Source organism: Cucurbita pepo, chromosome 4 (assembly GCF_057944985.1).
Source record: "Cucurbita pepo subsp. pepo isolate OVF chromosome 4, ASM5794498v1, whole genome shotgun sequence".
In the NCBI taxonomy this organism is placed as follows: domain Eukaryota; kingdom Viridiplantae; phylum Streptophyta; class Magnoliopsida; order Cucurbitales; family Cucurbitaceae; genus Cucurbita; species Cucurbita pepo.
The window spans coordinates 8,387,411-8,414,945 of NC_141801.1; the positions used below are offsets into that span (position 1 = coordinate 8,387,411).

Here is a 27,535-nt window from a genome sequence, read left to right on the forward strand (position 1 = left end):
CGATACTGAATTTCAAAGCTATACCACATACTACAAATAATTACATAAATATCTCATCTTCAATTAACTCAAACTAAATAACTCGATGAAACTTAATCAAATTCAAATTAATTACTTAATAAAGTCAAGTCAATTTTGATTAAAAATTCAATTTTGTTAGATAAAAAAATAAAAACATCATTTTCTAATTTCCCATAGTAATTGATTTTCTAATAATTCTTTTGTTATCAAATAAAAGTCATTTCTTTTAAAAATAAATAAACATATAGAGAGAAGGTTGAATGGTGAAGAACACAGCATTAAATTATTCGATGAAGACAGAAGGCATCGTTATTACCCTCCCATTGGCCTTCTCTTTTTCATCAATTTCAAATTGCCCAAATTACCCTTTCCGCCATTAAAGCACCTTCCTCCTCCACTTCTCAGAAGATCAGTAGAACACAGAGATTCAGAGGTTCCATTTCCAGGCCCTTACTTTTGATCTTTTTCTTTTCGAATTTCTTGTTTGTTTTAGCTAACTTAAAATATTTTAAAAAGGGGTTTTCGAAAGTGGGTTAAAATGGAAGATAGAAGAAGAAGAAGGGATGTGTTTCTGGGGAATTACAAGCTTGGAAGAACCATCGGAGATGGTTCAACCGGAAAAGTTCGAGTTGCAGAGCATATGTTAACAGGACATAAAGTTGCGATTAAGATCCTCAATCGCAACAAGATTGCAGAGATGGGTTTAGAAGATAAAGGTTTGTTCTGTTCATTACCAATTTTCTTTGAATTAATTGGGATTTTTTATGTTTTCACTTTTAAAATTATATTTATCCAATCATGAACACAATTACTGAATACTTTGTTCATTGAATCTTCGAAAATGGTGCAAACTACATCACATTAAATTCTTAATGTCCAAGTGTTTTCTCTTCTTTCACAATATTTGTTTAAAATCATCTCCAAATACAAAGTGAGCAATCAAGTACCTAAAACACTTGGATCTCAACAAAAACAATGTCTAGAAACTCGAAAATCACTTATACAATAACTTGAGTATGTTTGTATAGTCTAATAAATATTGTCTGTTTTGGCCTGTTACGTATCATCTCCAGTCTCACGATTCTAAAACATGTTTGTTAGAAGGAGGTTTCCACATCTCTAAGGAAAGATTAGTTCCACTAACAACGGAGGTGGAATCTCACAATATTTAGCCAAAAAAAAAATGCCTCAAATTCATCCATGTTAGGTTCAAACTTTTTCCCTCCAAAACCCTAAGCCACTTCTTTTTCCTTTTTCTTCTTTATTTTCTTCCCTTCTTTTAATTTTCAAATTAAACATCTAGCTCGAGACAAACTAAAAATGACCAAAATGCCCCTTAAACATTGACCATTGACCGAACTTTACTCTTCCCGACATCATAAAATTTAGTTCCTAAGATCCTTAAAAAAAAAATATGTGATGTCTCACATTGTTGGGGAGGAGAACAAACCACCATTTATAAGGGTGTGGAAACCTTCCCCTAGCTGACTGTTTTAAAGCCTTGAGGGGAAGTCCGAAAGGGAAAGCCCAAAGAGGACAATATCTGCTAGCGGTGGATCTGGGTCGTTACAAATGGTATCAGAGCCAGACACCGGACGATGTGCCAGCCTTCTCGCTGTTCTCCGAAGGGGGTAGACACGAGGCGGTGTGCCAGTAAGGACGCTGGGCCCCAAAGGGGGGGGGGGATTTGGGGGCGGTCCCACATCGATTGGAGGAAGGAAAGAGTGCCAGCGAGGACGCTGGGCCCTGAAGGGGTGGATTGTGATGTCCCACATTGGTTGGGGAGGAGAACAAACCACCATTTATAAGGGTGTGGAAACCTTCCCCTAGCAGACGCGTTTAAAGCCTTAAGGGGAAGCCCGAAAGGAAAAACCCAAAGAGGACAATATCGGCTAGGGTGGATACAAACTGTCACATCTCAAATTAACATATGTACAAAAGATCCCATAATGTAACGTTTCAAACATATCAACTTCAAGTATGCATAACACACGATAATTTATTATCAATCACATACAAACCGCTAAAAATGTTTAAAAGAGAAGCTAACTAATAGAAGAGTTCTTCATCTTAATTTAATCGCTCTAGTTCCTTTTTTGGGCGGTTGTGGGCGAGGTGGGATTCGAACTACCTTAAATAAACCCGTTAAAATGAAAGCTTAAAGTATTATAGATAGAGACATATGTTAGACGAACACGACTCTCCACAATGGTATGATATTGTCCACTTTGAGCATAAGCTCTCATGGCTTTGCTTTGGGCTTCCCCAAAAGGCCTCATGCCAATGGAGTTAGCATTCCTCACTTATAAACCCATGATCATTCCCTAAATTAGTCGATGTGGGACTTCCATCATCCAACACCTCCCCTCGAACAAAGTGCGCCTCCCCTTAATCGAGGCTCGACTCCTTTGGAGTCTTAGTCATTTTTGACTGCCTTCAAGGAGGGGCTTGGCTCCTTCTCTTTAGGAGTTCTTTGTTCGATATTTGAGGATTTACCAATCTATTGGCACGACTAAGTTTAGGGCATGGCTCTGATACCATGTTAGACGAACACGACTCTCCACAATGGTATGATATTGTCCACTTTGAGCATAAGCTCTCATGGCTTTGCTTTGGGCTTCCCCAAAAGGCCTCATGCCAATGGAGTTAGCATTCCTCACTTATAAACCCATGATCATTCCCTAAATTAGTCGATGTGGGACTTCCATCATCCAACAACATAGTTGAAAGTTATGAAAAAGGTTTGTGATTTTAAAATGAATGCAGTAAGAAGAGAGCTACAAATAATGAAGTTGTTTATGCATCCTCACATAGTACAACTCTATGAGGTTATAGAGACACCAACTGCTACCTGTGTAGTGATGGAGTATGTCAAGTTTGGAGAACTTTTTTATTATATTGCGGAGAATGACAGGTTGAAGGAAGATGAAGCTCGTAGACTCTTCCAACAGGTATCATATATATCCTCTACTTCCATCATGTTTAGGACGTTTCGTTGACTCACCGAGTACTCGTTTGATAACGTTCTAGTTGCCCGTTTCTTGTTTTTGTTTCTCACTTTGTTAGAACCAAACATGTTCATAACTCATCTTGTTTCTCGTTTCTAAAAAAATGCAAAATTTGAGAAACTACTAAGCACGAAACGAATGTATCATATTTGACTCTTTACTATAGCCAATTATCTTGTATGATTGAGGATATTTAGTCTTCCATTACGGTTTACTATAGGTATCATATTTGTTCATTTATTATAGGCAAATATCTTGTATGATATTTAGACTTCAATTACGGTTTACTATAGGTATTATATCTGACCATTTGTTATAGATATTTAGACTTCAATTACGGTTTACCATAGGTATCATATCTAACAATTTGTTATAGGAAAATATCTTATATGATATTTAGACTTCAATTACGGTTTACCATAGGTATCATATCTGACCATTTGTTATAGGCAAATATCTTGTATGACATTTAGACCTCGATTACGGTTTACCATAGGTATCATATCTAACAATTTATTATACGCAAATATCTTGTATGATAGTTAGACTTCAATTACGGTTTACCATAGGTATCATATTTGACCATTTGTTATAGACAAATATCTTGTATGACATTTAACCTTTCATTACGATTTACCATAGGTGTCATATTTGACATTTTATTACAGACAAATATCTTGTATGATATTTAGACTTTAATTACGGTTTACCATAGGTATCATATCTGACTATTTGTTATAGGCAAATATCTTGTATGATATTTAGACTTCAATTACGGTTTACCATAGGTATCATATCTGACTATTTGTTATAGGCAAATATCTTGTATGATATTTAGACTTCAATTACGGTTTACCATAGGTATCATATCTGACCTTTTGTTATAGGCAAATATCTTGTATGATATTTAGACTTTAATTACGGTTTACCATAGGTATCATATCTGACTATTTATTATAGGCAAATATCTTGTATGACATTTAACCTTCCATTACTATTTACCATAGGTGTCATAGACCTTTTATTATAGACAAATATCTTGTATCCATTTATTGCTCTTCCCATTTTCTTTGCAATTTATCTGATTCCGTAAATAATTATAAATAGAGAACTTTTACCATCATTTAGGTGTAGTGGTTTTAACAAATATTCTCATGAACGTTATCAAATGATCCATTAAAGTTCAATTAGACATAAATTCAATTTTAAGTCTAATACCGTTCATGAACTTAAAAGTTAATGATCTATTTGAAAAACATTGATTATAGTTGAAAGAATCATACTAGGCTTACTAAGCTTTCATCATCTGATATTGAAGATTCAAGAAAAGTGATATGAAATGATATTGAGACAGGTAATATCAGGAGTTGAGTACTGCCACAGAAACATGATAGTCCACAGGGATCTTAAGGCTGAGAATGTGCTTTTGGATACCAATTTGAATGTAAAGATAGCAGATTTTGGTTTTAGCAATGTGATGTATGATGGGCATTTCCTGAAAACAAGCTGTGGGAGTCCTAACTATGCTGCTCCTGAGGTACAACTTCTTACCAACACCTAGCCAAAACTAGTCTTCAAACCACCCTAATTTTTAATCCACAGGTTATTTCTGGTAAACTCTATGCTGGCCCTGAAGTAGACGTATGGAGCTGTGGGGTTATATTGTATGCACTTTTATGTGGGTATCTTCCATTCGAGAGCGAAAACATCGCCCTTCTTTATCAAAAAATAAAGGTAACTATCGCTAGCAGATATTGTCTTCTTTGGACTTTCCCTTTCGGACTTCCCATCAAGGTTAGGAAGAGGTTTCCACACCCTTATAAAGGGTATTTCGTTATCCTCCCCAACCGATGTTGAATCCACAATCCACCCCCCCTTCGAGGCACACTTGTTCCCTTCTCCAATCAATGTGGCATCTCCCAATCCACCCCCATTCGTGCCTAGCGTCCTTGTTGGCACACCGCCTCTTGTCTACCCCTTTTCGAGACTCAGCCTCCTCGCTGGCACATTGCCCCGTGTCTGGCTCTGATACCATTTATAACAGCCCAAGCCCACCGCTAGCAGATATTGTCTGTTTTAGTCTTTCCCTATCAGGTTTCCCCTCAAAGGTTCTTTTAAAACACATTTGCTCGAGAGAGGTTTCCATACCCTTATAAAGGGTATTTAATTCTCCTCCCCAACCGACCGACCTGGGATCTTAAGCTTTTGAGTTTGTTTCATTTTAGTCTCCCAACTTTTGAACTAAATATTATTTTGTATGAACTTTAGAACGGAATTTATAGGATTCCAAATTTCATATCACCGGCCGCAAGAAACTTGATATCAAGGATACTTGTAGTTGATCCATTGAGACGAATAACCATTCCTCAAATTCGTCAGCATCCATGGTTTCAAGCTCATCTTCCTCGCTATTTAGCAGTGAAACCAACGGCTATCATCCAACAATTTGAAAAGGTTAGTGATATACTTTCGAAAGCTCATGGCATTCAAAATGCATACCCATTTGTTCTTGTTAAAAGTTGATGAAACTTGTTGTGTACATAATTTGAATTAGTGGTAGCATTTATGTTGGGGTTATGTGGTGGTGATTTGTTAGTAGACTGAATGTGTATTGACCAGAGATTGTTACATGGTATCAGAGCCGTCATGTTTTTATGTCGTATAGAGGCAAGTTTGGATATCCGTATTCCTAATAAGTACTTAGTCAAGATCGTCCTAGTCATCTTGTGCGGAAGGAGCCCGACGACCTCTTTCTTGTTTTGTATGCAGTACTCATTGAAAATTAGAATCACGGGTTCCTCGATCTCATGTCCTTAGGTTGATTCTCATCATTCATTTTGAACTCACTCATGTTGGAATGAGTGTTGAAGTCATGAAGGGAAAGGAGCCCGCATAATATCATGGCATACATAGACACCGTAATATACGTGTTCATATTAATCATAACAAGGAAGTCTCTCTATGCATGTAACATACAAAATGCATGAGGTCCTCATACTTTAAATTCGGGTCGGCTTAGTTTTATGTTCATATTGGTTTTGCAGATCGATGAGGATGTTCTCCAAAGAGTGGTTCTGATGGGGTTTGACAGGAACACACTGGTTCAATCTATTCAAAATAGAACTCCAAATGAGGTTATTTCTTAACTAAATGATTAAGCTTAATATCTATTATACTAAATATGTTATTATTTCCACTTTATTTTAGGGAACTGTCTCCTACTATTTGCTGCTGGGCGATCGGTTCCCTATTTCTGATGGCTATCTTAGTGCCGAGGCTCAAGAATCAATGGTAAGTTCATTAGCTTTGAGTTCATAAATTTTGACATAGTCACCAACCTCAAACAAATGTTATGTTTAGGAACCAAACCATACGCGTCCAGTTGCTGCCATACTGCCTTCTTTCGAACGTATGAACGATGAAGTTGTGGGCATCACTCCTCAGATTCCCGCTGATGGGAAGTGGGCTCTTGGATTACAGGTTTGTTTATCTTTTTATAAGCGTTTCAAAATTAGTTTTTAGGTAGAAATTCAATAGATTATTACTTCAAACAATCTAATGATGACTAAAACTGTGATATCTCACATCGGTTAGAGAGGGGAACGAAGTACGTAACGGGCCAAAGCGGATAATATATGTTAGTAGTAAGCTTGAGTTGTTACAAATGGTATCAGAGCCAATGGCTCGATTTGATGACAAACTGGTGGTGTGTATTTGGTAGGCTAAAGCAAACCCACGCGATATAATGATAAAAGTGCTTAAAGTACTGCAAGAACTGAATGTGTGTTGGAAGAAGATTGGTGATTACAGTATGAAATGTAAGCTAACAACTGATACTCCAACCCATCACCAACCACTGCCTGCTAATTTTGCATTCAACGAACATTCAATACTTTTGGAGCTCAATAATGTCACCATACTACAAAATGTGGTCAAGTTCGAACTCCAGGTACGCCTTAATTTCATACTCATTGGCTAGCCTTGGTATGGCATGATCCCAGTCGTTGCTTTCTATTCATATAATGCATACAACTCTAATTGTTAGTTGGGTCGGTTCAATGGTTCTATATAATGCTGGAGTAGTCCCGCATTAGTTAATTAAGGGGAAGACTCCGAGTATATAAATAAGGAACACTATCCCGAAAATTTTGATTTGTATGATATCAAAACATGATAGTAACTCGATATTAATTTCTTCCTTTGTTATTGCACAGCTATATAAAATGCCTGAGGAAAAGTACGTGGTTGATCTACAAAAGATCCAAGGCCCTGAGTTTCTATTCTTAAATCTTTGTGCTACCTTCATTTCTCAACTTTGCGTCGATTAAACTATGTAATAACACAATTTTATATCACTCAAGATCTAGTTATACTCGAATCAAATAAGTTGTATTTATATATGTTATAAAATATACTATGAACATAATTGAGATTATGACGTTCAAGCACGGAGTACATAAATAAACGTCTGAAATGAGAGTGAACTTGACACTATGTATGATCAACAAAAATTTACGAGAACTTTTAGTCAAAACTCATTATAATTCCGAATAACACGAACAAAGTAATTAGCTAAAGGATAGTACCACCACCCCCATTGCAAGGAGGAATTTGTTGAACAAGATTGCAGCTAAGCCGCCGAAGGATCATTTATGACACCCATGAAATCATCTTTGATGGTTCCAACACAAAACTGCAAACCAACCCAATAGTGTTAATAAATGACACAACAAAGTAAGCATAAGCTCGACTCGATTCGGTAAGCTCTTAGCTCGTTAAACCGTATAGTTCAACCAAAAACTTAAAAGAATATGTAAAGAAATTTGAAAGCATGGTTGTGATTGACATACAATTTCAGTAGCATCTACTCGAGTCCCGATTATCTTTAATCGAACTTCGCTGTCCTTCTGGATCTTAACCTATAAGAAAACTTAAATAATTTATAAGCAAATTTAAATTAACAAGAGAGCATTAGTTTTTGATGTTTAAGAAATATACTGATCCATCTGAAGTGGTATAGTTTGGGATATCTCCAGACTGAAATTCCATATCATCTGGTATTAACTGAAATATAAGATATGAGATAAGTTCATTGAACATACACCCTTAATGATATTTAATTCAACATGACACAAGAAATTTAAGTAAGAAAAGGTATTATTAGCTCGCTCAAACACTCCAAACACTTCACTATGATCAATATCTTCAGTAGCATGTTTTTACTTTGCCTTTTTCAAGACAGTTACTCCTTTTCTTCGATCCTACCTAATGTTGTAGTGTGGCTGGACTCTCAATTGAGATATGGACTCTCAATTGAGATAAGCTATGTCTCTCCAACAAGAACCATTTATAAGGATAACGATGACAACCCAACTTGAAAGACAAAATCTATGGCAATATAAGCACTACCTGACTCGGGACATAAAATTCCTTTTCATTTCCCTCTTTTGTCTCACCCTTATTACATGGAAAAGTCAACTATTCTAACGAGGTTGTCTCCGGTGACTCATAAAATATTAAAGTTTGGATAGCTAGCGATCGTGACCCATTTACAAGACAAGATCGTAGTTCCAACTAATACACATTACACAACATTTGGACAACGTGAAAAAAAGTTCAATAGTTACAAGAAACTCTCTCTAACCACCACAAGCACACATATTAAGATTGAATTCATAGATTTCATGAAATTACTAAGAAAAAACCAAGATATTTGGTGATTTGAAGAAACATCCTTACATGATTAGAAACAAAAATCTGAATGGGTCCAGCTTCAGCAAAGAAACCCATCTGCAGTCATATTCATACTCATAAGTATTAGACGAATACGACTCTCCACAATGGTATGATATTGTCTACTTTAAACAGAAGTTCTCGTAGCTCTGCTTTGCCTCACACCAAAGGAAATAGTATTTTTTGATTATAAACTCATAAGTACCGTATACTCACCTTGTTTACCATAGAAACAAAAGCTTCCAAGATTTCGCCCTTGAAAGGTCGAAACACAACACATTGATACTTAACGGGAAAGGTCACAAAGCCCGTGCCATCACGAATCAACCCTTTCCCCACTTTCTCGATGCCCGTAATCGCTACTACAAAACCATGCCGTCCGCTGTTGCCAAATCTAATATGAAACCGCCAAATTCTACGTAAAAATTGAACAAAAAAACAAACAAAGAGTTAGAAGAAGAAACCTGCAAGTGCCCTCCACCTCTTTCATGAGCTTGGTTACGAGGCTGTCGCGGAGCCCACGCCCGAAGTGCCGTGGATGCAGCTGCGTGTTCCTCTCCAACACAATGTGGAAGAACATTATGGGGTTCCTTCTCGGCGATGAGCGGCTGCCGGCGTTGGCTCTGTCAATTAAACCAACTCAACAAGACTCGGTCTTTGTGTATACATCACACTTTTTTTTCTATAAATAATCAGTCATCCAACTAAATTAAAATCCACTTTATTATTTCAGTTAACTCAATCAAATTTATCTTAATTTTACTAATTTCAGTTTAATTTACCCAAATTAGATCTCCAACTACTTTAATTAATTCAATCCAAATCAATTTAATTCTCCTAAAAATTATAATTTAGCTATTGTAACATTAAATAAAAACAATAAAATAGCTTAGTATATTCCTAAAATGGTATGAGATTGTCCACTTTGAGTATAAGCTCTCATCGTTTTACTTTGAGCTTCCCAAAAGACTTTCCACTAAATTAACCTATGATCTTCCACTAAATTAACCAAAATTGTCCTCTAAATAGTTGTTATCGAAGTTTAATAGATTAGAAAGTCGAAGTTAGTCCACGATTGTTCGAGACTTTTGGGCTAATTTTTTTATTTTTAAAAATCATAAGTGGTTCAATGTGAGTCTTCATAGCTCGTAAATTTTAAAATTCCACAAAATCGTAAGGCCATGTATGGGAGCTGACGCCTGCCCAGTGTTAGAAGGTTAAGGAACTTAGTGACTTGATGACAAGGGAGCCGGCGACTGAGCCCTGGTGAATGGCGGCCGAAACTATAACGGTCCTAAGGTAGCGAAATTTTTTTTTGGGTAAGTTCTGACCCGCACGAAAGGTGCAACGATCTTAGAGAGAGGGGCACGGTGAAATATACATGTGAAGATGCAGACTAAAGAAATTGTCTAAGTTAATAAATTAAGGTTAGGTAGGTGAATTATTAAAGGAAAAAAAATGTTTAGTATAAAAGAGTAGAATTTTATTTTAAGAGCAGACTGGATTTCGTGGCTCATCTCCGCCAGTTCCTCCAGCTTGGTGGCGCATTATCGTTACAAGAAGCACTTCCCTTCCTCCGTGTCTCTTTCTCTTTCTTACGTTCTCTGTTTTTTTTTTTTTATTGCATAATTTCCAAAACCCATCGCCATTTTTGGCGTTACCAGCTAACTCTGTTTGCCTTTGCCTGTCCTCAGTTACAAGACAAAATTCATTCCCTACGCATCTTCACTCTCTCTGATACCCTTCTTCTACCAATTTCTCATACCCAATTCACCCATTAATCCCATTAATCCATCCAAACTGGCTCCCATTTCATACAAGAGCTGAGTTGAGCTCCCGGAAGCTCTGTTTTCGCCCCTTGTTGTTCTTCGTTTTACAATTATGGCTTCTGGGGTTCTTTTTCCTTCTGTGTTCTTCACAAGAAAGCATAGCAACAACCGCGGTTTTGGACTTCCTGCTCGTAATTCCGTGGTGGGTCGAAGATTCTTGGTTCGATCCTCCTTGGATACAGATGTTTCAGATATGAGTGTTAATGGTAATTGGGTTTTCCTGTACTGCGAATTGTGCTTTTCCATGTTTGATTTATGTGCTACCAAATGGTGAATTGCAATACCTCTGTTTTGGAATCTGAAAATTTTGCGCAGTTGGGATTAGGGTTGTCTATGTTATAAAATCTTGATGGCTCATCTTGAATTTACAGCTCCCAAAGGGTTGTTTCCCCCTGAACCTGAACGTTATCGAGGACCCAAATTGAAAGTTGCTATTATTGGAGCTGGGCTTGCAGGGATGTCGACGGCTGTTGAGCTTTTGGATCAAGGCCATGAGGTTCAGTTTATCATCTACCCCTTCACTGTCTGCTTCAACACCTTGTATTAATAATAGTAGCTATTGCTTCATTGCAAGGGTGAGTTTAGGATGATTTTTGGCAAAAAAAAAAATGCTTTGAAATAAGAACACTTCTTCTATAAGTACTTTTGGAAGAATCATGGCACTTTTAAGTGTTACTTTCTGGTATCTTTACATAGTTGGAGAATTTTGAAGAGTATTTTTAGGCTTATCCTTCTAAAAGTCATACCAAACGCACCCATTTGGGCATAGATGTTTACCTGTTAATTTAAGCATTTTCAAATGATTATGCAATTCAACAATATCAGTATCAAGTGCGTCTTTTGTGATTCCAGGTTGATATATATGAATCAAGAACCTTCATCGGTGGGAAGGTCGGTTCATTTGTGGATAAACGTGGAAATCATATTGAAATGGGGCTACATGTATTCTTTGGATGTTACAACAATCTTTTTCGTTTAATGAAAAAGGTGAAGACAGTTTGCTTTATTGATTAACAGTATGACATTTGAATATTTATGATTTCGTTTCTCTCTTAAACGTTGGCGTTTACTAGAAACTATTGTGTATGTCAAGCTTGGGTATAGTATTTATCTTTAAATGTTCTTTGTGACCGTGATGGATGATGGTCAAGAATAAATGGTTGAGTTGTTTTAAATGTTCTTTTCGATGTAGAACTTGAAATTAAGAATGCTGATTTAGTACCAATGGCTGTTTCTAGAATATGTATAGCAACATGTGAGATTCCACATCGTTGAAGAGGGAAACGAAGCATTCCTTATAAGGGTGTGGAAACTTCTCCCTAGCAGACACGTTTTAAAACATTAAGGGGAAGCCTAAAGAGGATGATATCTACTAGCCGTGGGCTTGGGCTGTTACAAATGGTATCAGAGCTAGTCATCGGGCGCGAGGATGTTAAGCTCCATAGGGGGGTGGATTGTGAGATCCTACATCGGTTGGAGAGGGGAACAAAGCATTCCTTATAAGGATGTGGAAACCTCTTTCTAGCAAACGTGTTTTAAAACCTTGAGGGAAGCCTAAAGAGGACAATATTTGCTAGCGGTGGGCGTGGGCTGTTACAAATGATATCAGAGCTAGTCATCGGGCGCGAGGATGCTGAGCCCCATAGGGGGGTGGGTTGTGAGATCCCACATCGGTTGGAGAGGGGAACAAAACATTCCTTATAAGGGTGTGGAAACCTCTCTCTAGCATACGTGTTTTAAAACCTTGAGGGAAGCCTAAAGAGGACAATATCTGCTAGCGGTGGGCTTGGGCTGTTACACAACATGTTCTCCAACTTGTTGCCAATGATATGAGATGCGCTTTTCTTACCGATAATCTCATTTTATGTCATACGTCAAGACTAGTTGTACATATTATCTAATAATATGTTCGAGTTTAGGTTGGCGCAGAGAAGAACCTACTTGTGAAGGATCATACTCATACTTTTGTAAACAAGGGAGGCGAAATTGGAGGTAGAGTTCAAGTCTTATTCTCAACAAAATTTTCTTCATTTCATGAATGGTTCTTGCTTTCTTGGGAATATGAAATGAAAATCTAATAAACTTCTACATCCTCAGAACTTGATTTCCGCTTTCCTGTTGGAGCTCCCATACATGGAATTCGAGCTTTCTTGGCCACGAATCAGCTTAAGGTAATGAATTCCGTTGCCACTAACCTTAAACATCATTTTAATGTTTTTTTTTATTATTTTGAGTATGATTTTTTTAATATTATGCATGCTTCGATGTTGTTTCGATCGTTTCTTCTGCTCTTTTTTAACTAGGAGTCGATACGAAAGTGATGAGAAAGGACAAAGTCTAATTATCTTTCTGTTATTTATAATTTCTTCAATAACAAAATAGATGATCTCATTATTCTAGCATCGATGATATTTTTCTGACATTTTTTCCGAATCATATTATTCAGACGTACGATAAAGCAAGAAATGCTGTGGCGCTTGCCTTAAGTCCAGTCGTCAAGGCTCTTGTTGATCCAGATGCTGCAATGAAGGATATTCGAAATTTGGATAGTGTGAGAATGCTCTCTTCTTTCCTGCTATATATAAAAAAAAGTACCATGTTCATGTTTTAGGGGGAAACGTTGTTTTCCTATCGTCTTTCATGACTATATTGGCCTGATTGATATCTTTATTCGATACTCGTGGTTAGTGATGATATAAACTAAAACTTAGTTAAAACTCTATGATTCTAAATGCTCGCTGTTTCAATCATACAGATAAGCTTTTCCGAGTGGTTCATGTCTAAAGGTGGCACACGTGCGAGTATCCAGAGAATGTGGGATCCAGTTGCTTATGCTCTCGGCTTTATCGATTGTGACAACATCAGTGCCCGTTGTATGCTCACTATTTTCTCGTTGTTCGCTACTAAGACTGAGGCTTCTCTATTACGCATGCTAAAAGGTTCTCCAGACGTTTTCTTAAGTGGTCCCATACGAAAGTATATCACGGACAGAGGGGGCAGGTATATATGACTTCAGTTATGTTCTAATTCAGTACTTGTGGCTGGTTTTCTCGTTCCGATTCATTTGGACATCGTTTCCCTGCTCGAACAGATTCCATCTAAGGTGGGGATGTAGGGAGGTACTTTATGACAAATTTGCAGATGGAGAAACTTATATATCAGGACTGGCAATGTCTAAGGTGAAATCCAATGCTTCCATTTGCATCTTTTCTGTGTGTTATCCCGAACAGGGCGAAACTCGGAATATAGTATTCATCTCGATCATTGTCACATACTTTTGAGAACTTTTAGTGTTCATCTCGATCATTATTTTGGTCGGATATGTCGATTGTTAGACCAAAATATAGGCAGAAGTAATGGGACTGATAATTAATGCTTAATGAACTCTGTTTTGTCTCAGGCCACAAATAAGAAAATTGTGAAAGCTGATGCTTATGTTGCAGGTTTGTGCTTTACCATGTTTCTTTCCTCTTTTCTTATTTTTTATTTTGAAAGTAAACTATATCATTTGATGACAGCATGTGATGTCCCTGGAATCAAAAGATTGATCCCATCTCAATGGAGGGAATGGGAGTTCTTTGATAATATTTACGAGCTGATCGGAGTTCCTGTTGTCACCGTCCAACTTAGATACAACGGATGGGTTACAGAGATGCAAGATCTAGAACGTTCGAGGTGGTTCTCAATAAGCTATTTGACAATATTCTTGTTTTCTATTTCTAGAAAGTTATTCTGTAAGATCTGATATCGGTTGGAGAGGGGAACGGAACATTCCTCATAAGAGTGTGGAAACCTTTCCCCAGTAGATGCATTTTAAAATCTTGTGGGGAAAAAGGGAAAGCCAAAAAATGATAATATTTGCTAGCGGTGGGCTTGGGCTGTTACAAATGGTATCAGAGCCAGACACCTGGTAGTGTGCCAGCAAGGACACTTGGCTCTCAAGGGGGTGGATTGTAAGATCCGATATCAGTTGGAGATGGGAACGAAACATTCCTTATAAGAGTGTGGAAACCTCTCCTTAGTAGACGCATTTTAAAATCTTAAGGGGAAGCCCAGAAGGGAAAGCCAAAAAATGACAATATTTGCTAGCGGTAGGCTTGGGCGGTTACAAATGATATCAGAACTAGATACCAGGTAGTGTGCCAGTGAGGACACTGGGCCCTCAAGGGGGTGGATTGTAAGATGCGATATCGGTTGGAGAGAGAAACAAAACATTTCTTATAAGGGTGTGGAAACTTCTCCCTACTAGATGCGTTTTAAAATGTTCAAGGAAAGCGATCTACTAGCGGTGGGCTTGGACTATTCCACATTCTTATTTACAAAATCATTGTGAAATGGCCCGAAAGTTGTTATCGTTCTATATTTTCATGGATTTTCTTCACTTTTGAGTGTAGGCAGTCCAGGCAAGCTGTGGGGTTGGATAATCTCCTTTACACTCCAGATGCAGATTTCTCATGCTTTGCAGATTTAGCGCTAACCTCTCCAGAGGATTACTACATTGAGGGACAGGGATCATTGCTTCAGTAAGAGATCTTTTACTCTTTAACATTATACTTTTTAATAAGTTAATCCTTTGTTTATATACAATTTTGGGGATGTTCTTAAAATCGATAAACAAGAAACACGAACAATTTGCCGAATGCACACGTTTCTGATAATTGAAAACGATCAACATGAATGTTTACTAAAATGATGAAATACTCTGATTTCGAAGTCACTTCAATTTTCAGATGTGTCCTGACGCCTGGGGATCCTTACATGCCATTGCTAAATGATGAGATTATAGCAAGAGTGACAAAACAGGTGTGGTTTTTATTTAGACTCTTCTATGGAAGTGCTTTGGAAGTTCTTTTGCCTGTTTTCAATTGTTTTCTCACAGAGTATTGCATGTTCTTTTGGCTTTTTCCTAAGGCACTATTAAATTACTTCAAAAACATGATGAATTTGAGTGGGGAGTACAACCAAAAGAACTCTTATAGGTAGCCAAAGTTATTTTTAATAGCGTGTTGAATTTCATGTCTCTGTAAGATCCCACATTGGTTGGAGAGGGGAATGAAACATTCTTTATAAAGGTGTGGAAACCTCTCCCTAGTAGACGCGTTTTAACAATTTTGAGGGGAAGTTCGAAAGGAAAAATCCAAAGAGGACAATATATGTTAGCGGTGGGCTTGGGCTGTGACAAATGGTATTAGAGCTAGTCATTGGACGGTGTGAGGCACTGGTTGGAGTAGGGCTAGACCCTCTCTATAGTAGACGCGTTTTAAAACCTTGAGGGGAAGCTTGGAAGGGAAGTCTAAAGAGAACAATATTTGCTAGCGGTATGCTTGGGTTGTTACAAATGATATCAGAGCTAGTCACCGGACGGTATGAGGTACTACTCGAAGTAGGGCTAGACCCTCTTCATAGTAGGCACGTTTTAAAAACCTTGAGGGGAAGCCCAAAAAAGAAAGTCCAAAGAGGTCAATATTTGCCAATAGTGGGCTTGAGCTATTACAAAAGGTATCAGAGTCATCCATAAGGGAAAGCCCAACAAAGAGGACAATATCTACTAGTGGTGGACTTAGGCTTGGGCTGTTACAAATGGTATCAGAGGCAGTCACCGGACGATGTGAGGCACTGGTCGAAGTAAGGCTAGACCTTCTCCATAGTAGACCCGTTCTAAAACATTGAGGGGAAGCTCGAAAGGAAAAATCCAAAGAGGACAATATCTGCTAGTTGTGGGATTGAGCTGTTACAAAAACGCTACATTTTTTTTTTTTTTTTTTCTTTTTTGTAGTTTCTCCTAGTCTACACATGCTATAGATATCGACTTAACACCATACATGATTCGCTCGTTTTACATAAGGTCTTGGCTTTATTCCCATCCGCACAAGGTCTAGAAGTTACATGGTCATCAGTTGTGAAGATCGGACAGTCTCTATACAGAGAGGCACCCGGCAAGGATCCATTTCGACCAGATCAGAAGACACCCATTAAAAACTTCTTCCTCGCCGGATCATACACAAAACAGGTATGTCTTTCTACATTTGTTCATCAAGTTCGAACTCCATCAAGCCAAGTTATGTGAAGAAAAACCATACTTTGTTGTGTATATGTATGTGTAGGATTACATAGATAGCATGGAAGGAGCAACTCTGTCAGGGAGGCAAGCTTCTTCATATATATGTGAAGCTGGTGAGGAATTGATGATGCTAAGAGAGAAGATTGATGCCTTTGATTCTGAAACTGCCAAATTAAGTGATGAACTAAGTCTAGTTTAGCCTCATCTAAATTCATTCTTAGCCACTAAACAAACGTGTATAATGTAATATCACCACCATAGTAAAATTATAAGGCTAGGTCAGCTGATTCCCTTGTAATGCCACTCATACCACTCTCCCTCTCTTTCTCTCATATCTTTAAATGACATGGCTGATCTTGTCTCTCGTATTCTCTTCGTTCCTCGATGCTAATGGGATGGTTTCCAAGTAATTTTTGTGAAAAAACTTACTGTCGATGCTAAAGTACAAGTTACTCACTCTTACTATCGTTTATGGTTTTTTTATATGGTATGAGATATCTATATTAGGAAACGAGTAGCCACGATGGTCAAGATAGATAAGTATCATGATTCGATTGAGGAGGACAATGCATCATCTAACAAAACGCCCTTTCAATGACAACAAGTGTGACAATAGCAACGCACCTTCAAATGTGACATTACCACCATTTTCTAGTGACAATGTAAGCTCCAACCACATATCAATGCTCGAACCACAATACCCATGTCTAGATTAACTCCAAATACGAGTACCCAACTTGATCGATATTAAATCTATGTGTTCGATTGATTTCAAACATATTATCAAGTAAGGTCCCAAGTTAGTTGAGCAAGGTTGGATGATATAAATGAAGGTTACCAAAATACATATTTTATTTTAAGATTACATTGGAACATATACAAATGATCTCAAGCCAATCGAAACCATCTTCCATAAACAAGAACAAGTTACCAAATTCAAACTCAAAAAGGCACACGTTTTAATCTTACAAAGACGAACAAACATCAGTTACACAAAGAAGAGACCTTCTCCAGCTCCTCATCAATGGCGTTCTTAGCAGCCTCAAGATCCTCATCAAAGAACATGTCCCAATGGCCATCCCACTTGATGAAAAACTCTGTATCCTCATAGTATTTAACCCTATGAACATCTCCAGCTGGAGTAAACAGATAATCGCCAACACCCAAATCAAATCTCTCCTTTTTACTCAAATTCCAAACGCTCTTCTTCCCTTTCATCACCACCAGATCATGCCCAAATGTGTGGTGGTGCGCCGGCTCCACGCTTCCCGCCTCGAACCGAACCACGGCCGACGTCGGCGTCTCCCTCAGAATCTTCATCGAACCGCCCGGGATCATCTCGAACGGGTTCAGCTCTCTGTTCTTCACTAGGCAGCAGATGGAGCAAGTGTCTGTAACGGCCCCAACGGCCCCGATTTTGGGAATCTCGGTGAGGGAATTGTCCAAAAAGGACTGAATTTCGGTCGGCCAGGGGTTGAATTGAGAGGCAGGGCAAGGGGCTTTGAAGGGGGTTTGGAGCCAGGTGTTGAGGATTTCGACGGCGGAGTCAGGGGAAGTGGCGATGCCGGAGAGGGAGAGGACGTTGGAGTTGTTGATTGAGCGGGAGTTGAGGGCATCGTCTTTGGTTAGGCAGGTGGCGGCGGTGACGGCGGGGAATTTGTTGGCGAAGATGGAGACGCCGACACCGGTGCCGCAGGCGAGGAGGCCGCGGATTTCGGGGGATTGAGAATTGGGTGTGGTGGCGGCGGCGGAGACGCGGCGGCCAACCTCGGCAGCGATGGAGTAATAGGAGGAAACGCCAAGGTCTTCGACGGGGATGTTGAGGGAGCGGAGGTGGGAGAGGAGGATGTCTTTGAGGGAGCAGCCGAAAGAGTCGGCGCCGGCGATGATTTTGAGGGGAGGAATCGACATTGAGATCGGCGGCGGGATTTGGATAAGAGGGAAGGACAGATCCAATGCGAATCCTAGGTAGATTATTTTAATGGGTTGAGTGATTTTTATGGAATGCTAATAGTAATCCAATCCAACTTAAAAATTTTCAAATTCAACTCTAACATAGTTCAACATTATCATTAGAACTAATGAGAACTAGATACCAACACTTTCTTAGTGATTGCTTACTCTAAAAGTGACTTTTTGTTTATTTATGTTTGTAAGCGTATGAGTAGGATAGATCTTACTTCCGTTTCTGCTACGACTACAATACTATCATTAGAACACTAAGTCCTTGACGAAAACATGTTATCAAACTTGACGAAAACATGTTATCAAACTAGCAAGATGCATCAATAATAAACAAAATAATAAACAAAATAAATTATGAAAGCATTCCATTAGATATATTTTGATTTTAAATACTCTAAACCTTTTGTATGAAAATCAAGTTTAGTTTTGGGTCTTAACATCGTTGGTGGAGTTGCTAAAGATGATGTTAACAACCTGCCAAGAAAGACGGTTGATAGAAGATGAAATTTAGAAAAAGGAAATCTTAATAACAAGAGCACCAGTGGTCTAGTGGTAGAATAGTACCCTGCCACGGTACAGACCCGGGTTCGATTCCCGGCTGGTGCATTCCCTTTTAAGTTTTTAGGAATAAATTAATAAATAATTTATTTTACCAAAGATTAAAATATTGGGAATGGTAATTTATTGTCGTTCTCGTATTTTTTGACGCATTGAATATTTGATTGAAATATAGACAAAACATTAAAAAAGGAAATGCACCAGCCGGGAATCGAACCCGGGTCTGTACCGTGGCAGGGTACTATTCTACCACTAGACCACTGGTGCAACTTGACATTATTATGGATAATAAATGAAAGTATAACGAGATTTATCAACCCCAACTTACGTTAATAAGCATCCGAGAAAGAGAGGGATGGTAAGTAATGGAAATGATTGAATGAAATATTTGAGCATAACCAACCATTCATCCAATAATTGAAATTCAAATTTTTTACTTACCTCTTGCATTTGTGTTCGTGTAGCTTTACGATCTTGAAATATTTTTACCGAAAGTCTCAATTTCCTTAATCCTACATGGGCCCGAAGTCCCTGTTATCTAGCCTCTCTACGTTTAAATAATATCTCACTAGACGTCTAATAAACATAATAAGCTTTCCTAAAACTAGTTGTTTTTAAAGTCATTTTATTGGAGAATGATCGCAAGTTGATTTTTATGCCTGTTTGTCTCGACGAGTTCGAAAAGTTGAAAGCGCGTTAATTTCAGGTTTACACTCCTTAATCGTGGCTCGACTCCTTCTCTTTGGGAGTCTTAGTCATTTTTTACTATGTCTTCGAGGCTTACAATACTTTTATTCAACATTTAAAGACTCTATTGATATGACTAAGTTTTAAGGCATGACTCTGATACCATGTTAGATGAACACGACTCTCCACAATGGTATGATATTATCCACTTTGAGTATAAGCTCTCATGGTTTTGCTTTAGGTTTCCCCAAAAGACCTCATATCAATAGAGATAGTACTCTTCGATTATAAACCCATAATCATTCCCTAAATTAGCCGATGTGGGACTTTCATCCAATAGAGGGAACTTATGTGTAGCAGCATTCATTCATTCATGTACATCGAGAAATAACCGATGTTTTAACATTAATCCTTGAGTGTGGCATGGTGGTTGTATGTTTCAATATGGGGAGAGAGACGGGCATAAAATAATTAGACAACAAAAATCATAGTCATTTAATACACTAAACTAGACCCAAAAAACACAATCAACTCAATAACATTTTTCAACCAAACGACAGTAACAAATTTCATTAACCACACAAAGATATTTGACAATTGCGAAGCTTGACACAGACAAAGGTGGACTCCTCAACCCAAATGAATCTTGTTAAGAAAAAATTGGGAAAAATGGGGTTCAATTTCAGGTGAATAACTAGGGTTATGCATGGTCTTGAATTGAATAGCAACCTCTGAGAAGGTTACACGCCATACTGTTTTCTTATAAAGGTGTTGAAACCTTTTTCTAATAGACCCGTTTTAAAAATTGTGAGGTTGATGACGATACGTAATATGTTTTATAAGGGTGTGGAAACTTCTCTCTAGTAGACGCATTTTGAAAATCGTGAGGTTGACGACGATACTTAATGAGCTAAAGTAGACAATATCTGTTAGCGGTAGGCTTGGTCTCTTACAAAAGAAATCCGGTTATAAGTGGTAGCCCAGACTATACGAGTCTACTCCATAAGTTGCTTCGTCACCTAAATAACCAATATGAACAAAATTTTGGTGGGGCTACTCTAAGTGGGGTGGGAAGATTCACTCAAAGAAGTAGAGCAATTTTTGCTCGAGTAGAATGTTGGTTTTGACTCTTGATTGAAGTATATCGAAATAAATAACTGAAGTAGAAAGATACACTCACAAGACACTGCTTTTTTGACTTTTTGAATAGAACACAGTTTATGGCTATTTAAAAAAATAAAAACACGAACAATTCTTCTCTTAACTAACTTTTTAAATGCTTGAACTACCACGTCCCATAAGTTTAACATGATGCTTAACGTTCAATTTTGAACAAATCGAGTTTATTGACTCATAAAAATTTGGGGATGGTAAGTACCAATGTAAAAATATCTGATAATAAGATGTTTCCTCTCACGTTTACATGGGGTCAAATCTTTTATTTTAGTAGCGTAACGAAGGATTCATTTTGGGTCGTTTTCATAACCTTCATTGATGACGAAAAAGAAAAGTTACGTTAGACTAAACAAATGTTTTTTTTTTTTTGTCTTCTCATTTTTCTTTATTATTGTGTTTTGCATGGTTGACTAATTGATGTGTGCAAATGAAAAAGTAGCCAAAAAAAAAAAAAAAAAAAAAAAAAAACATAAAACATCTCGACATTAAATATATCAATGTGTTTGTTTGTTTGTTTGTTAGAGTCTAACCTTATTTGGTCTACCAATTGATTTCTACATTTACTTTTCCAAGCATATTCTAATCATAACAACACAAAACGTACCAAACATGAAAAACCTAACATATGCTCCCCGACATAACACGGTCAACTGCCTTACGTACCTCACTTTTACTTAAAAATTAATATATTTTGAAAAACTTTAGTATTATAAAATACTCGATAAGAAATTAACCCAAAGAAAGCTGATATCAAATGATAAGGAATCAACCCAAGAAAAAACTCTTGTACCAAATGACAAGGAATCATTATAAAGGAAGTAAGATTTGAATTATCTTATTGATCAATTATTTCAACGCAATAACACTTGTTTGAGATTCGAATCACTCTACAAGCTAGATCGATCATGTCCAACTTGAATGATTCTAATCATGGAATCTAAACTACGTAGAATTACAAATAAACTTAGTCATTGGCTAAAAGAAAAAGATAAGAACACTTAGCTCTAATGATAAGAGATAAGAAATCACTCCAAATGAGAGTAAAGTTCGGATTATCTTGTTGATCAAATATCTCAAAGGTTCATATCATAACTTCACTATTGGGGTCGGATAATACAAACACATGCAAATATGTTAGATGTTGAGACCTATCTTTTATTAACATTTCATTTTTTATCATATCATCATACACGACCATATCATCACTCTCCTCGTAGTCATATCTTCAAGTTTATACAAATCTCATGATCATACATATGCATGAGGTCATATCAATTAGGAAGACGCGTAATCTAATTCATGATGCAATCAATACAACTATTTCTTTTATAAACATTATCGCTCTCATGCCTAACCTACATTCATTATCTAAAATTATGTCTAGTATTCTTTCATCATATCATGACATGGTTATGAACGTAACAAAAGCATCATACTCGTCATAAGTTGTATTAAAAAAACCACACCACACAATAAACAAGATATCTGACCAAGCGTATTTCGAGTCTTTTTTATTGTTTTAATTTGCAAATTCAAACCCTAATCTTCAGTTTATAATAAATTTGGACAATATCATTCTGTAATTCATCTTCGTTTTCTTTTAATTATGGTGTTGTTTTTAAATCGCGCAAAAAAGTTGATCATGTTAATCGAGCCTAAACCCATGTAGCAAATTAGAAATCTTATATGTTAGGTTTCAAATTTTTGTCAGAAATTCTCAAAAAGTTGGTTGGTTTATGTCGCTTTTTTAATGTCTACACTTGTTTGTATCAAACCCAAGTTTTTTTATTTTTTTTATTTATTATTATTATGTTTCATCGAAAAGAATTTACCATATATAATAGAAATTTTAATTTATCCGAATGTCCATTATAGAAATATTGATGAAAATATCGTCACGCGATATATATATATATATATATATATATATATATATATATATATATATATTAATTTTATATCATAAATATTATTATTTTTTTCAATTAAAAAGCATATATATTATTTTTATTTTACTAAAATAATGGAATGATTAAGGATTGAACTATTATTATTATTTGAAAATGTAATATTATATAAAATAAAAACATTTTATTGCATATTATTTAGCAAAAATTTATAAAAATGTATTTATTTTTACAACAACTTCCCAAGACTATGGAAGCCAAAAGACAGATCATTAGTTTACAAAAACAACTAATAAATTTGTCATTGATTCCAACTAACAAAGGCTTTTGAAAATGATTGATCAATTTAATACAATATATTATTTCATTTTAATTTAATTTAATTTATATTATATGCTTTTTCTTTGATCTCAATGCTTTATTTAAATATTATATGAATTTATTGCCGCATGTTCTTTAGTATACACATGGATACAGTTGGAATTTGACTTCTAATATATATATTTTTTTTAAATTTTTGTGATAATTAAAAGTTTGGACAAGAAAACATAAATGGTAAATTAATTGTTTCTCACCTCTTTATTTTACTGTGAATTCTTTGTTTTTACCGTGGTGCTTTTAGATTGACTTTGACTTATTATGGTAGGCTCGAGTAATTTCACGGTTTTGTTGGAGAAACTAAGTAGTTGGTTCAATTTTATTTGAGTTATTAAGGTAAAGAAAACACATCTGATATATATGCAGTTTAATCGTAAATTTAAATTTTGAGGGGAACGAGGTTGTCTACAAAACCAAGAAAACTATACAGTAGTGTCGTGTTTGCTGCACACACTTCGATGCTTAAACCCACAAGGTAAAAGTGTATAGAGACTGAGACTTGAGGTTTAATTGAAGTTACACGTCTTCTATTATAAAAATCTATTTATTTAAGTGTTAGGGTAAATCGTTTTTTTTTTTTTTCTTCTGGATTTGTTTAGAAAAAGGTTGAATTGAACTTCTCTCTAGCTTTACTGGGTCGTGTGCGTGTGAGGTGCACACTCACATGTGCTCGTTTGTCCTCTCTTAAGATATCAATGTCGATAAAAATGTTGAGATATCAACTTTATGGAAATTTCAATGAAAATATCTATAGCAAAGGATATTTTTAGAAAAATTATAAAAAATAAAATTAATTAGTTAACATTTTACATTAATAATAAAAAGGGTTTAATTGCTTATTCTATATATTATTTTAAAAATTTTAACATTTTTTTCTTCTATTTTCTTATGTTTCACCAATTTGAGTCGTCCTTATTCGCTTTGGCCTGTTACGACCATCGTCAGTCTCAAAGCTTCTTCTGTCTGTAAGGGCGGCTGGCGATAATACATAACAGTCAAAGCGGACAATATCTACTAGCAGTAAGTTTGAACTATTACAAATGGTATTAGAACCAGACATCAGGCGGTGTGCTAGCGAGGACACTGAGTGTCACAATCGCAATTTGATGGCAGCGGACTTGCGATTGTGCGGCATTCACTTACAAGCAACAAGTGAGTTAAGCCTATTCGTTATTGTGTCGCCTACGGCCAAGCGACGTATGCTTGAGCCTCTGGCCTAATTTAAAGAAGAAAGTTTTAGAAAATGGGGGAAGAGAGATTTTGAAAGCAAGATTTGAGAAATTGAAATTGGTGTTATAGGGGAATGTAAGCAAAAAGCAACAACAACTGCTTACTGCATATAATTATCGAGTAGGGAGAAGTTGACAACTAGTCATATCCCCCTATACTAAATTTTGAGGCATTTCATGCCTAGACATAATTTTTCCAAAACGTTTTACTCCCTGAAAATACAAAAGAAAAACATTCCAACATGGAAAGACATAAAGGGTTTGGCTTGTCATGGGTTTGCGGCCATGGGCAACACGCCCTAGACGAGCATGACCATGACACTGGGCTTCCAAAGGGGTAGATTGTGAGATTCCACATTAGTTAGACAAGAGAACAAAACATTCTTTGTAAAGGTGTGAAAACCTCTGCCTCGTACATACGTTTTAAAACCTTGAAGAAAGACCCAGAAGAGAAAGCTCAAAGAAGACAATATCCGCTAACAGTGAATTTAGATTGTTACAACTGATATCAAATCCATGAACACGTATGCATGTGAAGATGGTCAATAAAAATTCTTTACAAGGCAAGTTAGTGAGAGAGAAAAAAGGGCAAGTTTTGTGATGTTTACAACTTTTTTTACACGTAAAAGTAAGCACATGAATGTGTTCGTTCCACATTCAAGAATATTTTAGTATCTTCCTCTTCTTTATAATAATTTAATGTGTTTGTTACAATTGGACCAGGAGGGATGAATTTAATAATCATATTAACATATTTGGAAAAAAATTTCAACCCCTTTCCAAAAAATGGAGAACTAAAAGTCGTAACGGTTAACCTATTACTTTTATTGACGTACAAAAATTGTACTTCAACATACCATTTATGTAATTTTTCATCATATAATATTTACTATTGCGTGACACTCAGTAAATGAGTAGTACATGAATGAACTAAGACCATATCCGAATGTGAGCGATCTTAAAATAGGATGACTAAGAAGAATCGAGAGTTGTCACCTATACCAATAAGGTGCACCTTCTTTTTCGATAGCTCAGTCATAAGAACTTCATAGTTAAGCGTGATTTTATAGGATATATGTGAGTTAGGACAAAGAACCCTGAACCGAACCCCTGTTGGTTGGTCCGTGGGGATAATCTTCAGTTTTAAAAGGAAGGAGTAAGTAATGTGACGAAGTCGCTGGAGAATATTGGGGCTATTAGGTATCGAATTCGGATTTCGAATTATGGGTAATGGGCGTTACACATCTGTTAGAGAGGGGAACGAAACATTTCTTGTAAGTGTGTGGAAACCTTCCTCTAACAGACTCATTTTTGAAACATAAGGCGATACGTAATGGATCAAAACGGACAATATCTACTATTACATAATCGGTTCTTAAAATTTGAAACATAAAACGAAAGGTTTAAGATTTTATTAGAGAAACATTATATATATTTGTGTATGATTGGTAGGATAATGATGCAATTATGCAAGAAATGATGATGGTGATGATTGATTTGCCTTTCCTTTTATTCCCTTTGACAAATAAGCTTTATGAATAAAGAAATGAGGAAGAGAACATGGCTTGGAGAAACCACAACTCTCTAACTTAATTTTATAATCAATGCCACAAATTTCACCATTAAACTAATAAAAAACTTACTTTTCGTTTCTAAGAATGAAAACTATAACGATCCATGTCTAGGACTCAGATTAGGATTCGAAATTCGGATGATCCCGACATTCTCCAACATCTCATGCAATATGGTCATGTTGTTTGACTATCTCCAAAGACCAACACAGATCCTTTCAATATGTTTTGTTCTCACTCTGATGTATCCTAGGAAAATTTCACCCAACATAAAATTGCTCAAAACAAAACATGTTTTAACTCTCGAGTTCCTACGATAACTTTCAATTATTTTAAATCTTTCTTAATCATCCTATGTCACTTACTACTAAGTTATGTTCATCTTAATTAAAAAAAATAATAATTTAACTCGTTTATGAGCGATCATTGTGTTCACCGTTTAAATTGATAAAATTGAATGTCTTTAGTTTACACAATTATTAATTTATTTGCAATTCTCAAATTTGACGAACTAAATTAACTTTTTCTCCTTTTAACTTTTATTTAAAATAGTCCGACAAATGAATGATCGAGTAAAGACAATATCTCTATAAAAATATGGTAATTTTTTCAATAACAATGATTTGATGGGTTGTCGTGAAAAATTGTCATTGCACGTGACACTCTTTTTGTTCGGTAGTATATGTTGGGGCAAGTTTAAGTCTTTTGAAGTTGGAAGAGCTCATTAAAGACAAGATAGCTAGCTTTGGATAAGAACTAGTACGGAATTTAGATAAAAGTTTACGTAAGTAAATGAAAAATTACGTTGTTATAGAGTAATTTGAGGTAATTTTTTTTTTAATCGTTCGATACGTGTGCGAAATTATGGCATTTACCTATCAAGGGTATGGATTAATTGTATGTTGGCCAGCTAGGGTTCATAGTCATAGGTTGGCCGACTAAGGTTTCAATTTTGAGGACCACAACTTAGTTGGTCATATTCGGGCTTGGTCACAAGCCGGTTGATCAATGCTTGCCGGTTCGAGGGCAGGACACATGCTAGTTGCTCCCCCCTCATTTTTTTTAATAACTATCTTGGGCAGGACACGCCAATGTACATGAATGACGTTATAAATGATATCGTATATGCTTTTCAACTTTTACATATGAGATACCGTGTAAAATTGAATTCATATTAGTTTTAAATATAAGAATTAATCCTACGTTAATTTTCATTTACTGATCTCAATTCCTTTTTGACAGTACGAGAATACGTGGAGTTGGACGGTATCATCACCAGTATTCAATACTAGGTCATTCATAGTATTACTATACATTATCTATAGGTTTAGCTTACGATGTTTTTGGAAGCTCTCGTCTAAATGAGAATTTTACAGCTAGACGACAAAGAATTTCATGAATAACGAGGCGTC

At 36.4% G+C, this 27,535-nt stretch overlaps 4 protein-coding genes and 2 non-coding genes across 8 annotated transcripts; 3 read left to right on the forward strand and 3 right to left on the reverse strand.

Annotated features, from left to right (window-relative positions):
* Nucleotides 1-280: 280 nt before the first annotated feature.
* On the forward strand, nucleotides 281-7,474 carry LOC111792648 (SNF1-related protein kinase catalytic subunit alpha KIN10). Of its 2 annotated transcripts, XM_023674192.2 has the most exons (11): nucleotides 281-454; nucleotides 538-737; nucleotides 2,788-2,972; nucleotides 4,384-4,566; nucleotides 4,632-4,763; nucleotides 5,298-5,483; nucleotides 6,074-6,163; nucleotides 6,237-6,320; nucleotides 6,390-6,509; nucleotides 6,751-6,978; nucleotides 7,244-7,474. In XM_023674192.2, the coding sequence occupies exons 2-11, from the start codon at nucleotides 560-562 to the stop codon at nucleotides 7,355-7,357; spliced, it is 1,500 nt and encodes a 499-aa protein (XP_023529960.2). In that variant the 5' UTR covers nucleotides 281-454; nucleotides 538-559; the 3' UTR covers nucleotides 7,358-7,474. The 2 variants fall into 2 exon arrangements, with proteins under 2 accessions (XP_023529960.2, XP_086979473.1); XM_087123347.1 differs by lacking the exon at nucleotides 281-454 and having other exon boundaries at nucleotides 595-2,205; nucleotides 2,745-2,972.
* On the reverse strand, nucleotides 7,397-9,437 carry LOC111792654 (DNA-directed RNA polymerase II subunit RPB7-like). Of its 2 annotated transcripts, XM_023674203.2 has the most exons (6): nucleotides 9,227-9,437; nucleotides 8,979-9,144; nucleotides 8,769-8,819; nucleotides 8,028-8,093; nucleotides 7,880-7,948; nucleotides 7,397-7,722 (listed from the first exon to the last, which is right to left on the reverse strand). In XM_023674203.2, the coding sequence occupies exons 1-6, from the start codon at nucleotides 9,340-9,342 to the stop codon at nucleotides 7,660-7,662; spliced, it is 531 nt and encodes a 176-aa protein (XP_023529971.1). In that variant the 5' UTR covers nucleotides 9,343-9,437; the 3' UTR covers nucleotides 7,397-7,659. The 2 variants fall into 2 exon arrangements, with proteins under 2 accessions (XP_023529971.1, XP_086979474.1); XM_087123348.1 differs by lacking the exon at nucleotides 8,028-8,093.
* An 828-nt stretch (nucleotides 9,438-10,265) lies between these two features.
* ZDS (zeta-carotene desaturase) lies at nucleotides 10,266-17,020 on the forward strand. Its single transcript, XM_023674191.2, has 14 exons — nucleotides 10,266-10,797; nucleotides 10,963-11,087; nucleotides 11,444-11,578; nucleotides 12,511-12,583; nucleotides 12,689-12,762; nucleotides 13,038-13,142; nucleotides 13,347-13,591; nucleotides 13,683-13,770; nucleotides 13,992-14,034; nucleotides 14,110-14,266; nucleotides 14,986-15,114; nucleotides 15,322-15,394; nucleotides 16,437-16,601; nucleotides 16,696-17,020. Exons 1-14 carry the CDS (start codon nucleotides 10,644-10,646, stop codon nucleotides 16,849-16,851), a joined length of 1,722 nt encoding a protein of 573 aa, XP_023529959.2. The 5' UTR covers nucleotides 10,266-10,643; the 3' UTR covers nucleotides 16,852-17,020.
* A 466-nt stretch (nucleotides 17,021-17,486) lies between these two features.
* DRT102 (DNA-damage-repair/toleration protein DRT102) lies at nucleotides 17,487-18,589 on the reverse strand. Its single transcript, XM_023674194.2, has one exon. The coding sequence runs from the start codon at nucleotides 18,561-18,563 to the stop codon at nucleotides 17,637-17,639; it is 927 nt and encodes a 308-aa protein (XP_023529962.2). The 5' UTR covers nucleotides 18,564-18,589; the 3' UTR covers nucleotides 17,487-17,636.
* Nucleotides 18,590-19,152: 563 nt separating this feature from the next.
* TRNAG-GCC (transfer RNA glycine (anticodon GCC)) lies at nucleotides 19,153-19,223 on the forward strand. Its single transcript has one exon. It is a non-coding gene; the product is annotated as a tRNA-Gly (tRNA).
* Nucleotides 19,224-19,371: 148 nt separating this feature from the next.
* TRNAG-GCC (transfer RNA glycine (anticodon GCC)) lies at nucleotides 19,372-19,442 on the reverse strand. The gene has a single exon. It is a non-coding gene; the product is annotated as a tRNA-Gly (tRNA).
* Nucleotides 19,443-27,535: the final 8,093 nt, after the last annotated feature.